Raw genomic sequence first — 14,397 nt, forward strand, 5'->3', positions numbered from 1 at the left:
GGAGCTTTGTCCGCTAAAGCGTCCTGCTGGGTTGTAAGAAGCTTGTTTCCCCTCTTCACTAATTGTGGAACAATGGCAGGGACAGAGGGTGCATGATGAGACCTGGGCCTGCGCCAGGGCACATGCAGACAGCCAACCCAGCCCCGCGATCCCAGCTCGAGCAAGGCCAGCTCCAAAGCAAACACCAGCTCCCGGGTTTACTTGGCGGGGAGGTGGGAGGAGAACTTGAGAAGCCCATTCATCCTGCAGCTTCCAGGCCTGGGCGTTCCCGCCTTGTTCCTGGGACAAAGCTCATTGTTCCAGCTGGAGAAGAGCTCCGCTGAGGATCGCCTGCGTTTGGTTTCCCATCTCTGGCTTTGTGTTACTTTCCAGTGTCTTAAGAGTTCCTCTCTAGCCCTTAGGATGCTGACGTAAGTGTGGTAAAAGGTAGATCCTAAATGGGTTCCTCTTAAACGCTGGTGATTCTTCTTCGCTTTAGACAGTCACGGGAATTGTTGCTAGGGGAGGGATATCTGCGGATTGTTGCTTTAGGCACCTTGGTACGAATCTCTCCTCTGCACTAAGTTTTAACGGAGAACCCAGAGCGTGTTGATTCCCTGCCTTGTGCAGGGAAATGTCTTCCCCTTTTTTGTCCTCTTCTATGCACTTCTTGCGTCTTTGACAGCTGATAGCCCCTCTGCAGGGATTCATTTTGTTCCATTTTGGAAGACTTTTGGCAGCCTCGTGCTTCCAAAAATTTGGGCGAAAAGTGTGGGTTGATTATTTACACAAAAGTCAGACCTATCACAATTAAATCGTAATTTCTTTCTGATTACTTCTGTTTGACAGTTTGATGTTCAGAAGGCATGGATGAGGCATCTGAGATTGATGAGCTGATTGGTGAGCACTGCAGTGCGGTCTCGGCTGTATTATTAGTGGGGAGGTGATGTTTAGAGCTGATTGGTGAGCACTGCAGCGCGGTCTCGCCTGTATTATCAGTGGGGAGGTGATGTTTAGAGCTGATTGGCGAGCACTGCAGTGTGGTCTCAGGCTGTATTATCAGTGGGGAGGTGATGTTTAGAGCTGATTGGCGAGCACTGCAGTGTGGTCTCAGGCTGTATTATCAGTGGGGAGGTGATGTTTAGAGCTGATTGAACACTGCAGCGTGGTCTCGGCTGTATTATTAGTGGGCAGGTGATGTTTAGAGCTGATTGGTGAGCACTGCAGTGTGGTCTCAGGCTGTATTATTAGTGGGGAAGTGATGTTTAGAGCTGATTGGTGAACACTGGAGTGTGGTCTCAGGCTGTATTTTCAGTGGGGAGGTGATGTTTAGAGCTGATTGGTGAGCACTGCAGTGTGGTCTCGGCTGTATTATTAGCGGGGAGGTGATGTTTAGAGCTGATGGGTGAGCACTGCAGCGCGGTCTCAGGCTGTATTATTAGTGGGGAGGTGATGTTTAGAGCTGATTGGTGAGCACTGCAGCACGGTCTCAGGCTTTATTACCAGTCGGGGAGGTGATGGCTTAGAGCTGATTGGCTTCTGGCAATGCCAGCAGGATGTAAATTCTGTGACTTGGAGTTGTGATTTAAGCAGCTGTTACTGCACTTGCTCCCTGGAGGACTTGATATGACATGGAGGCAGGACTGTGACCCAGTGAATACCAGGCAGCCAGTGGGACAGGGAAGCCCCAGCTTCCCAGATAGATCTTTAGGTGCTGGACAGACCAGCTCCCAATTTTGTAGAATAACCCAGGAGCTCCTAACTCACTGAAGGTCGGAGACGCTGGGACGGTCTCTGGGTTTGAGAACCCAGGAATCGGAGGACGGGGTAGAACTTGAATCCAGCATCCAGTCGGATCCAAGTGCTCGCTCTGACTGAGGTCTGGAGACCCTGAAGAAGCTGGACCAGAGACGACAGTAGCCTCAGGGGTGTCCAAGCCACGTGGACGCCTAAGCGGCCCTGCCCGGGAGCCTGAAGTGCCTGGGTGAGGCCGTAATGGACGGAGAACTGCTCCTTGCAGCTGCACACTCCACGCGGGAAACTCGCGAAAAGGGCTGGTGACGCTCCACGCGTCCCAGGTCGTGGGCAGCCGCACCCTGCACCCTGCGTCCCAGGCCGTGGGGAGCCGCACCCTGCATCTGGGCTCATGGGGAGTGGCACATGGCTGCCTCCTACACTCGCCCCTCCCAACCCCAGCCTTCATGGAGGGAGTGTCTTTAGTGGGTCATGTGGGTTTGGGAGTAAACTGAGCCGTTCTGCCTTGCCCTGTTGTCTTTTTTCTGTACCTTCAGTTAATTTTTAGTTGGTTACCAACTAGCTCCTGTGTGCATTCTCTCATTACATCCTCAGAATACACCAATGGATAATGCATCATCTGCTTTTATTAATATAATGTGATAATGGTTGGTTCCCAAGACTGTATGAAAAGAAAGTAAGTCTTGGGATCCCCCAAATCGCTAAGTTAAAGGGAAGAGTCAAGCTGGGAACTGCTAAAGGCAAACCAAACCTGCCTCCCATTGTATTCAAAGCCACCCTTTGCTCACTGGGACACGCATATCTGATTGCCTTCTTTGGAAAAGATGGTCAGAAACTCAAGACAGTGCAACCATTGGTCTCTTACCTGCCTGTGACCTGGGAGCTCCCTCCCCTCTTGGAGTTGCCCCCCCTTCACCTGGAGTTGTTCAGCCTTTCTAGACCGAACCAATGTTCATCTTACATATATTGATTGGGGTCTCATGCCTCCCTAAAATGTATAAAACCAAGCACTTTAGGAGGCCGAGGCACGTGGATCACCTGAGGTCAGGAGTTCAAGACCAGCCTGGCCAACTCGGTGAAACCTCGTATGTAAAAATAAAAAAATTAGCCGGGCGTGGTGGCGGGCGCCTGTAATCCCAGCTACTCGGGAGGCTGTGTAGCAGGATGAGCCGTAGACAAAGCTCCTCAGACACCAAGTTAAAGAAGGAAGTGGTTTATTTGGCCGGGAGCATCGGGCAAGACTCCTGTCTCAAGAGCCGAGCTCCCCGAGTGAGCAATTCCTGTCGCTTTTAGGGGCTGACAATTCTAAGGGGGTCCGTGTGAGAGGATTGTGATAGACTGAGCAAGCAGGGGGTACATGACGGGCTGCATGCACCGGTGGTCAGAGTGAAACAGAGCAGACCGGGAAGTTTCACAATGTCTTTTCTGTGCAATATCTGGAATCTATAGATAACGTCACCAGTTAGGTCAGGGGTCGATCTTTAACTACCAGGCTTAGGTCAGGCAGGCCCAGGCCTGGTTTCGGGTCTGGTTCCTTGGTTTTGGGTCTGGTTCCTAGGCGCCGGGCTACCTGCCTTTAGTTTCGCTTCTCTTTCCTTTTCTGAGTATAAAACAGTATAAAACAATATGAGAGGGTCTCTCTCTTCCCTCAGCTGAGGCCGGAGAATTGTTTGAACTTGGGAGACAGAAGTTGCAGTGAACCAAGATCATGCCAGTGGACTCCAGCCTGGGTGACAGAGCGAGACTGTGTCTCAAAAAAACAAAAAACAAGGTGTGCCCTGAAGACCTTGGACATTTGTCGTCAGGACCTCCTGAGGCTGTGTCATGGGCATGTTCTTGACCTTGGCAAAATAAGTTTTCTAAATTGGCCGAGACCTGTCTCAGATATTTGGGGTTCACATATCACTGGGGTGGCATCTGTGACCTGCAGGAGAGTCGGGCTCTGTCTCTCCTTCTCTCTTGGAGCAGCTCCTGGTCCTGTCCATGCAGCCCTGGTAGGGCCTGCTCCAGGCCGAGTCTGTTCCTTGTGTCCTGGAGGAAGCCTCGGTGACAGGGGACCCTGTGCTGGGGGCGGGGGTGTCACCTGTGGAGGAAGGGCAGGGGGAGAGGATGAGCAGGCCCCCACTTCTCGTTGCCTGGAAGCCGAGATAGATCTTCACTCCACCCAGGCCTCCTCTGCTCCTTCTGCCTTCAGGTATTTGTGACACTCCAGGATCCCCCAAGAAATGACCCTCACAGCCAAAGGATTGAGGCCAGGTTTCTTTAGCTGAGGGGCAGGCAAGTCCTGACTAACGTAATTCGATCTCATTAATGGTATTAGTGGGCATCTTATGTCTTAGCTCTGTTCAGGCCTTTCTGAGGAGCCATGGCTGGGGCAGTCTATAAACATAGCAGCAGGTACCAGTTCACCCCTGCAGCTCTGGAGGCTGGAAGTCCAAGATCAAGCAGCAGCCAACTGGGTGTCTGCTGAGGGCCACCCGGGTTCGGAGAAGGGACCTTCTCCTCGTGTCCTCTCACATTGTGGACAGGACAAGGCTGCTCTCAGGGTCTTTTCATAAGGGCAGGTGCCCCACCCTGGGGGCACCACCATCAAAGCCTCGTCACTTCCCAGAGGCCCCACCTCCCAACACCATCTCTTGGGGGTTAGGTCTCAGCACAAATCTGAGGGGCCCTGAACGTTCAGTCTGCAGCCATGGGGGCTCAGGGAGCCATGAGCACTAGCGCTGGACCCAGGCAGCTGGACGCCCCCACCCCATCCCGCACCCCCCACCCCATCCCGCACCCCCCACCCCATCCCGCACCCCCCGCCCCTATCCCGCACCCCCCGCCCCTATCCCGCACCCCCCGCCCCATCCCGCACCCCCCGCCCCATCCCGCATCCCCCGCCCCATCCCACACCCCGACCCCATCCCGCATCCGCCACCCCATCCCGCATCCTCACCCATCCCACACCCCCGCCCCCATCCCGCATCCTCGACCCCATCCCTTATCCCCCACCCCATCCCACACCCCCGCCCCATCCCGCATCCCGACCCTATCCCGCATCCCCCACCCCATCCCGCACCCCCGCCCCATCCCGCATCCTCGACCCCATCCCGCATCCCCCATCCCATCCCGCACCCCAGCCCCATTTCGCATCCCCCGCCCCCATCCTGCACCCTCGACCCCATCCCGCACCCTCGACCCCATCCCGCACCCCCCGCCCCATCCCGCACTCCCCGCCCCATCCCGCACCCCCCGCCCCATCCCGTATTCCCCGCCCCATCCCGCACCCCCCACCCCCCACCCCATCCCCCTACCTCATCCCGCATCCCCCTACCTTGAGCCTGCTTCTCTGTGGGACTCCCCTTCACCCACAGGGTAAGGGGCATCCTGAGGCTTCACTCACACCACGCGGCCCACCTCAGTGGTCCTATCTACGCTTCCTCCAAAATACACCCTTGCCCTCCACTCTGGGCGCCCATTTCTCCTACGACTGCCGGAGTGCAGGCTTGAAACTCATCTGTGCCCTTCATGTCACTGTGGCCACCTGCTCGGGTGGCTCAGGTCGCATCTGTTAAGTACAGAAGCGAGTACATTACGAAGTCCTAATCCTTCACAGACTTCGGTGGGCCCCGTGAGACTTCCTGACGTGCAGCCCAAGTGCATGGATTTACTCAGCCCTGTGGTAAAGCAGTGCCATCTGTAACCCCGAGAACGCAAGCCCTGGGTGTTCCTTCAGTGACAAAAGGCAGTCCTTAGTACGAGGCACTGAAGCGATTTTAGGTCAGGCAAATGTTCCTGGAAAACCACATGGCCTGGCTTTGGGATGCGGCTTTTCAAACTCCCCCAGCCTCCCACTTGCAGCGAGACTGGGATGGGGAGGTAGGACTCAGCCTCCCGCCTTTCCCAGCGGGGCTGAGGTGGGGGCTTCTGTCCTGTATTCATCCTGGGAGAGGGCGTGGGGCATCGGCTATAATTCCGACCTTTAAAATCAGTAAAGCGCTTTGCATATTTGCTCCTCTGAAGCAGCGGTCTAAGAGCCTTTGGGTTGTATTGGTTTTTTGTTGTTGTTGAGACAGTCTTGCTGTGTCACCCAGGCTGGAGTGTAGTGGCTCGATCTCAGCTCACTGCAACCTCTGCCTCCCGGGTTCAAGCGATTCTCCCACCTCAGCCTCCTGAATAACTGGGATTACAGGCGTGCGCCACCACGCCCAGCTAATTTTTCATATTTTTAATAGAGACAGGGTTTACCATGTTGACCAAGCTGGTCCCTAACTCCTGACCTCAAGTGATCCACCCACCTCGGCCTCCCACAGTGCCTGGCCTTGCTTGTATTGCTGTGTCCTGTGTGTTCTCACTGCTGAGCAACACGAATGACAAAGAACCACAATGTCATCACTGTGATTTACTTCAAGACGGCACATTTGTGTTGAAATCCTGTGCCTTAATGAGGAGCTTAAAATGAAGATACTTCTGCCATTAGCTTCAAGATGATTTTTAACATTGTGATCCAAATGTGATCAAAAATCTTAGGTAACATGTTAAGATGCACAAAATACTTAAAAAAAAAATCCAGACAATGGCCGGGTATGGTGGCTTATGCCTGTAATCCCAGCACTTTGGGGGGCTGAGGTGGGTGGATCACCTGAGGTCAGGAGTTTGAGACCAGCTTGGCCAACAAGGCGAAATCCTGTCTCTACTAAAAATACAAAAATTAGCCGGATGCAGTGGCACGTGCCTGTAATCCCAGCTACTTGGGAGGCTGAGGCAGGAGAATCACTTGAACCCGGGAGGCGGAGGTTGCAGTGACCTGAGATCACACCACTGCACTCCAGCGTGGGCAACAGAGTGAGACTCTGTGTTAAAAAAATAAATAAATAAAAATAAAAATGTAGACAATAATGATAAAGTCACAATAAAAAAATATTGAGAATAAAGACAATTCACCTCTGAAATACATAGTTTGTGGGGAATATTTGCAGGTAACTCCTGGCTCTTGTTAGTTAGAAACAGGCCTATATTACACGACTAGCACAAGAAAGAACAAAAGGCAAGAGTTCTCCTCGCCACATCATGAAAATAACTTCTTTTTTTTTTTTTTTTTTTTTTGAGCCGGAGTCTCGCTCTGTCACCCAGACTGGAGTGTGGTGGCCAGATCTCAGCTCACTGCAAGCTCCGCCTCCCGGGTTTAGGCCATTCTCATTCTCCTGCCTCAGCCTCCCGAGTAGCTGGGACTACAGGCGCCTGCCACCTCGCCCGGCTAGTTTTTTTGTATATTTTAGTAGAGACGGGGTTTCACCGTGTTAGCCGGGATGGTCTCTCGATCTCCTGACCTCGTGATCCGCCCGTCTCGGCCTCCCAAAGTGCTGGGATTACAGGCTTGAGCCACCGCGCCCAGCCGAAAGTAACTTCTTAAATTTTGATGCCCTGACATGAGTCAATTTTCATTCCATAATTGAGATAATTTTGGTTTTCAAACTGAACAATATAGTGTGTAACTTTGAATTTGTTGGCAAATTGGCAAACTCTTATTTATTTATTTTGTTGTTGTTGTTTTTTGGTGAGATGGAGTTTTGCTCTTGTTGCCCAGGCTGGAGTGCAATGGTGCAATCTCGGCTCACTGCAACCTCCACTTCACAGGCTCAAGCGATTCTCCCACCTCAGCCTCCCGAGTTGCTGGGATTACAAGTGCACACCACCACGCCTGGCTCATTTTTTGTATTTTTAGTAAAGACGGAGTTTCACCATGTTGGCCAGGCTGGTCTTGAACTGTTGACCTCAGGTGATCCGCCGGCCTCGACTTCCCAAAGTGCTAGGATTACAGGTGTGAGCCATCACCACACCCGGCCAAATTCTTAATATTTTATATTTAAAAATGGATTCAAACACATCTGAGACTTGCATATGGGAAAAGTCAAGATTGTTTTATTTTAAAAATCAGTATTATGGAAGGTATTATAATAGAATAAACTGTATAAAACGATCTTTAATGACTGCTTTTTAGAATTCATAACTTTGCCATGATTCAATGAAGCATTTCTGAGCGTTCTGTGCATTTTAGTTTACTGTGAAAGGGAATCTAATGACAAAAATCCCTGGAGGGTATCAGATTAAAACTTGGATCTCCAAGCTTCCTTTTAGTTCTAACCTTCAACTATTCTGTGGTTCTGCAGTGACTTGTGATTTTGATATTGAGTGTAAACCTGTACTTTGATGTTTCATTCCAAACACTACAATTCTCAACATTTTTTTTTTCCTGGTAGGATTTTTAGTACATTAAGATTTGAGAATAATGGAAACATTAACAACAAAACAAAAGGAAACACAAAAACTACCCTAAAACTCCTTGATTTGAACTTCACTTGCTTTTTAAATGTAAGATGTAAATGAATCTGTGTTCTGTTTTTGAGACTCTAAATTGAAAAATTCATAGTTCATGCTTAATAGTTATTGCAGGCTTCTCTTTAAACTTGAGAGGGCTTGTGTTGGCGTCCACGTTCCCTAAGTAGGTCAGAGGCAGCGGCTCTGCTCTAACACTTGGGAGAACTCTTGAATGTAAGTGGCAGAGTCTGGTGGACTCTACCTGGGAGGATTAACCTCTTGAAATGCCTTCAGTGAGAGCAGTTTTAATGCTGAGAAAAGAGCCCTGCGCTGACTCTAATTGCATTTCTAGTTCTGCCACTTACAGACTGACTGACTTTAGGCAAATTACCTGATCTTTCTTAGTTTCTAAATTCCGATTTATCCAGAAAAGGGATTTCTTCTAACCTGGATCTCATTCTCTCCTCCCTTCCCTCAGTCAGCCACCTTCATGTGCTCTGCCTTAGTGTGCTTAGCCATTTCCTCAGGATGTGCCTTTGTCACTCTGAAGTAGGGGGTGACCTTGCCCTACCGTGGTCATTTCTGAGAGCTCTCGAGGGTTCCCTGTACACACCAATCTTCTCCAAGCGCAGGTGCTGCTGCCTAGCTCAGAGGTTGCCCCAGATACGTGCTTCGTGTGCTCAGTGAACGAGCTGACAAGACCCACTGGAATTGCAGGGGGTGTTCACGATGGATATTTACAGAGGTTTGCTGTTTATGAAGGACTTTTCACACATAAGCTCTTCATCCTTCTGTGACCTTGTTCACTGCTGCTTACTGTCATTGGCGCTTTATGGTTTAGGGCCCCAGGCTTTAGAAGGGATGTACCCCTTGTGCTTACCCAGGCAGGGGTGTGGCATTTTTAATCACAATCTCCTGGGGCTTTGGCCTTGGCTTCAGCAAGAGTTCATGGATGCTCTGTCTGATATTAGCCCTCAGTGTTCATCTGTGTTGCGCTTGCTTTAGTAATCATGCCACTTACAGTTTCCCGGAACTTTCTAGAATCTGTCTCTATGCTCATCATGCCAACTTACTTCATGGAGGGAGTGCCAGAGCCCCTTGCTTGTTGGCAGAAGTTATCCTGCGGCTGCGGAGGGCAGGTGACCCAGTGGTCTGCCTGTTGGCATGTGGCACACAGCTAGGGCCACGCGACCACATTTGCCTAGGGTCCCTCTCCAGTCCCCGCAGCCCCTTCGGGAGACATTACTGCAGGAGGACCGGGTGGGAGCACAAAGCCCCAGGGAAGAGCCAAGGAAGACTTGTTGAAGTGCTCTTTAAATCTTCAAAGTTTGGGCACGTTTTTTTCCCCCAGTTAGGATTATTTGTGGAACTATTTATTATGATTGTTAAAATAATAATTGTTTGTCAAGTTGTTTAGTCATATGTAGGTGCATAATGCAGGGATCAAATGCCTCCCCACAGTCTTATTCTGCCCAGACATGTGCAAAGGTTATTTTAAAAGTTGTAAAATGGGGAGCACTTATATGTGGCACTTAAATTTAAGCACTTTTTAATTGGAGAGTTTAGCTTTACATTTATTGTAAGCTTTATGTCAATGATGACCAGTAAGTTAAGGATCAGATGTGGAAGAAATGCAGAGGAAATGAGCAAATGCCTGCTACTAGTGTTTATGTGTTTGCATGCGTGTGCAAATGCTTTTCCTATATCTACTCACACGCACACTTAAAAATATACATAGTGTGTATTTGCATTATGTCTTCAGCATTCCCGAAGAACAATGACTTCCAAACTTTACCTTACTTAGAATCACCTGGAAATCTTATTAGAACCCACATTACTGGGACCCACTCCCGGAGTTTCTGATTCTGGAGATTTGGGGTGGGGCCCAGAATTTGCTTTTGTAACAGGCTCCCAAGCACTTGTGCCATGAAACAGTGCTTAGCGGAATCCTGGCTGCTCTGTGGAGGGCAGATCCCTCCTGACCTTTCTAGAATCTTGCAAGTGAGAAATATTCAGGCAAAAATCAGCCCTTGCATTTGTCTTCATGACCTCAAAGTTGGGGTTCATATTTGAAACAAACATTGGCTTCCTGTGTCTGTGGTGTCTTCATGCCCTGAGCTTGTCTCTCGGGGATGGAGCCACAACAACCTGGACCCTGTGCCCTTTCTGTTGCTCTGGAACAGGAGGGTTTCTGAGGCAGCTCCAAGTCCCCTCCTGTAACGTGTGCAGATGTAGCTGTGTTGTAAATCATCCCACCCAAACACCACACGCTCCTGTTTGGTGACAAATCTTTCTAGCTGCTTTCATGTGCTGTGGTATCAGACAGAAAATGTAAACACACACACATGCAGATGAATATGTGCGTGTATAAATATTGGTGTATGAGTGTTTTTTCATCCTGTTCCTCAGATTAGATCATTTCTAATGTTGAGTAGCTCCCAAGTCCTCTCCCCTCTGCATTATTCAATGTTAAGTCCATCCAATGAGCTTTTCATTTCAGCTATCATATTTTTCAGTTCTAGAATTTCAGTTTGGTTTTTTTTTTTTATTGTTTCACTTTGTCGCCTAAGATAACCCCCTTTGCAGTAAAGGGGACTCTCTGTTTTACCCTCTTCATAGTAGAAGTCTTTTTTAGTGGTCTGCCTAAGAACGTGGTGGGAGGTCTAACTGCTTGTGAGCAGGTTGTGAAATGGTCCCCTTAACCTCGACCAGTGCCATCCCACAGAAATATGGTGAGAACTACTTATGTAATTTAACATTTTCTGGTCACTTCCTGAAAAAATTAGAAACAGTTAATTTTAAAAATGTTTTATTTAACTCTGCATGCCAGACTTGTACATGTTTCAGCATGCACTCAATATAAACTTTTATTGAAGATGGATTTATGTTCTATTTGTTTGTAGGAAGTCCTTGAGGTCCAGTGTGAGTTTTGCACTTTTACTCAACACTGGCCACCTCTCAGGCGCTCAGACCCAGGGCACAGGGCCTTGTGTGTGGGACAGCACCTGTCTGTCCGTCACTCTAGAGGTTTTTGGTGGCACCGACTTCAGATCTGGGGAAGGGTCTGCGTGTCGTCGGGAGGGTAGTTTTGCAGCTCTTCCTGCCGTCTTCCCAGGCTCCAGGAGCCGAGTCCACATCTTGCTTTCCAGCTTCCACGCTGTTGCCGCTGCCTCCTCTGTACCTTGAGTGTGGGTTCCCATGAGGAATGAGGAGCCAGAACAAGTGGGGCTCACTCCATCCTCTGCTCTGGACGAGCAGCTTGGTTTCTGGATTAGATGTGGTTGGGGTTGATTTCTGCTCTAAGCCGTGATGCGTGGCTCAGCCTCAGGACAGCCTTTCTTACCTGTTCAAATGCTGGGAAGCCCCTCAGCTTGCTGTGTCTCAGGTACAGGAGCTTCTTTGCAATCATTTGTTTATCCCGAAATTGTGGCTGGTCAGAATTCTCTCCTGATCTGTACTTGGTCTGTGTTTTCTGTACTGAATGAGTGAGTATCCTGGATGGCTGCTTTCCCCTCCCGTGTCTTCCTCCAGCAACACCTCCCAGTTTCGGTGCCTCCTGACTTTCAGCAGCTCCTATGTGGACAGTACGTGGAGCCACTAGTGGTATTCTGAATATGAATGTAAATTAAAATCTCATCTGTTTAAAAAGGAGCATGGCAGTGCAAGGGGAGGGTGCGTGTGAGGAGACTGTTGGTGGACAGTGGGTATCACTGAGGAAAGCGAACCCGGGTGCGAGGGCGCAGTGTGGAATGATGCCCAGGAGAGCCGGATGGGCAGAGGGGAGCCGCCTTCCCCTTCTCCTCCAGGAGAACTTGACCCACAGCATGGGGCAGCCCTGGGAGGGACACATTTAATTCGCTGACCTCTAGGCTGGACGCTGTTACTGTCAGTGACACAGATAGTTTTTTCGAAGTATCTTGTTGAACCATAAACTAGAACTTAGTTTGTAGAACATAAACTAGTTTTGCAAACTACTGACAGTGATTGGTGTAGGGTAATCAGATTCCTTAGAAGGTTATAAACATTTTCTGTTATGATACCCTAATGCCCTGACCTTACCTATGATACCCTAATGACCAAACATAGTCACGTCTGAGGCCCTGGGGGTGAGCCCAGTGGATTTCGGGAGACACAGTTCAACCCGTACCAATCCCTGCTGGACGATATGAAAAGGGACTGGACCTATGCGTAAGGAATTTTAATTTTCCTGAGTATTTGATAAAGAAATTGGTCTTTCTGTTTATTTTTCAGTGGTTTCTATACTTGTTCAATTTATAGTTTTAATTCAAGCTGGGATGGGCAGTCTACAAGGGTAGAGCGGACGCCTCTGCATGTCTGCACTTCCTGTCGCTGCCTTCAGGCCTCTGACCTGACTACCTGTGCTGCCCACGGCCCGTGGCCTCTGTGGTCGGGGCCTCCCAGCTTGCTCTGCCTGATGCTGCTGCCCGCGGCCCGTGGCCTCCGTGGTCGGGGCCTCCCAGCTTGCTCTGCCTGATGCTGCGGCCTGTGACCTCCGTGGTCGGGGCCTCCCAGCTTGCTCTGCCTGATGCTGCGGCCTGTGACCTCCGTGGTCGGGGCCTCCCAGCTTGCTCTGCCTGAGCATCAGATCATCAGGAATCAAAGTGTTTCTCCTTCCAGCACCAGATTCAGTCTGTGTCGATTCTGGCATACTCTCTGGTCTCTCATGGGCTATTCGGATCCTCTCTCCACCCCCGAAATATAAATAAATATAAATAAATAACAGTGGAAGTTTAATGTAATGAAAATACCTATTTGGAACCATTAGGGTAAAACCCATATGTGAGAAAGCCTATTTTCCCAGTTAGCTGAATTCACTGTCGTGGTTTTGAGACATTCAGTTTAAATCTCATGAAGGTAACACTTTGAGGTCATTGACTAAGGAACAGCCGAATTCCAGCTCATGAAATCACTGGAGTAAACTCTAAGGTGTTTACTCAGTTCCACAGGTGGTGCGACTCTCTTCTTGAATGTCATCACACCTAACCTGTGTTTATTATCCTAAGACTTATCGACATGACATTTTCCAGTGGTTTACCAAAGATAGGGTGTTTAGGTAGTTTATGTAATTTTTCTCCCCATAATTACTGTTTTTAAAAATTCTGTAGTGTGAGACTGTTGTTCCATCATTCAGATAAGTATTCATACACTTATTAGCCTCAGTGAAAAAGAAGACTCATTTAAGGAGTGAACTGGATGGTTGAATATTTTAAATGCGTTGTCACTGTTTTGAAACTGACTAAGAACAGCAAAGGTGTAGCGGTGTTTATAGTTTTTTTTTCACATAATAATACCTTTCTTGTTTCTTCACAGAGATCTTCGCTTTAACAGAATCAGAGAGATCCAACCTGGGGCATTCAGGCGGCTGAGGAACTTGAACACATTGTGAGTGGAAATATTCTATTGGAAACTAATAGAAAAGTAGAAATCATTACATTATTTACCTGTGGGTAGAACTCATCGTCCACAATCAGTGGGCATGGGTGGGGAAAAGTAGAACAGAAAAGTGAGGCTGAAAAATGCACCTGAATGCCAGGATGGTGAATGCCAGCATGGTGAATGCCAGGATGGTGAATGCCAGGACGGTGAATGCCAGGACTGTGGCCACTGTATTTCTCGTCTCATGGCTGTGTGCCTGGCCATTGCATGTTGATTGGGACCCATGCTGACCAACCGCAAAACTTGTCCCTGGCCTTCATATGGGTCACTTGCTCCAGAATCACTCTGCCCTTGCTGGGTCAGGCTGACCTCTGTGTGCTCTTGCACCTCCTCCATGGCAAGGTTGAGCAGGACAGTGCTGCTTCTGAGTGTGGAGTGGACTGAAGTGAGGGTTCAAGGCAGTCCCATGATGCCCGGAGGGAGCAGGCAGGGCCAGGTCCAGTGTTGCTGTGCAGACCTCCGGCTCTGCAGGGCACGCCCAGTGCAGTGGAAACTGGTTCCCTTCTGCACCAGGACTGAGCACAGTGGCGTAAGGGCAGGGTCATGGGGAACATGGGACTGCCTGGGCCACCTGTCCACTGTTGACCCTGGAGAGCAAGGGGCCTGGGGCCTCTCACCCCAGGCCCTTGTCTGTGCACATGAATGGAGCACGGGCCACAGGGCCCACCTTTCCTGGCACGTCTGTCTGCCACACCACCCTCCCACCATGACTGCCTTAGCACTGGCCACAGTCCTGGTTAAAACAGAAAACCTAAGAGACAGCAGGATAAAGATACAAACTCCCTTCTGTAGGAGAGAAGGAATTTTTTCTCCACCGTATCAAAAGGTGGTAACTGTGGAATACGGACAGCATTGCAGAGCAACTTTTCCACCATGATGGTTAAACGCTAAAGCTGTGTTTTG

At 49.6% G+C, this 14,397-nt stretch overlaps 1 protein-coding gene across 8 annotated transcripts in view; it reads left to right on the plus strand.

Annotated features, from left to right (window-relative positions):
- PXDN (peroxidasin) overlaps nucleotides 1–14,397 on the plus strand; it is a 112,684-nt gene that overhangs the window by 37,616 nt on the left and 60,671 nt on the right. For 6 of the 8 annotated variants that reach the window (XM_028832023.2, XM_077958729.1, XM_028832021.2 and 3 more), the window contains exon 2: nucleotides 13,369–13,440. Coding sequence is in view for 4 of the 8 variants with exons in the window: in XM_028832021.2 (XP_028687854.1) it covers nucleotides 13,369–13,440 (72 nt within the window). In the remaining 4 variants the exon portion in view is untranslated. Of the gene's footprint in view, nucleotides 1–199; nucleotides 411–13,368; nucleotides 13,441–14,397 lie in introns of those variants that run through there. The other 2 variants (XM_077958727.1, XM_028832022.2) reach the window with 2 other exon arrangements.

This window comes from Macaca mulatta, chromosome 13 (assembly GCF_049350105.2).
Source record: "Macaca mulatta isolate MMU2019108-1 chromosome 13, T2T-MMU8v2.0, whole genome shotgun sequence".
Lineage (NCBI taxonomy): Eukaryota > Metazoa > Chordata > Mammalia > Primates > Cercopithecidae > Macaca > Macaca mulatta.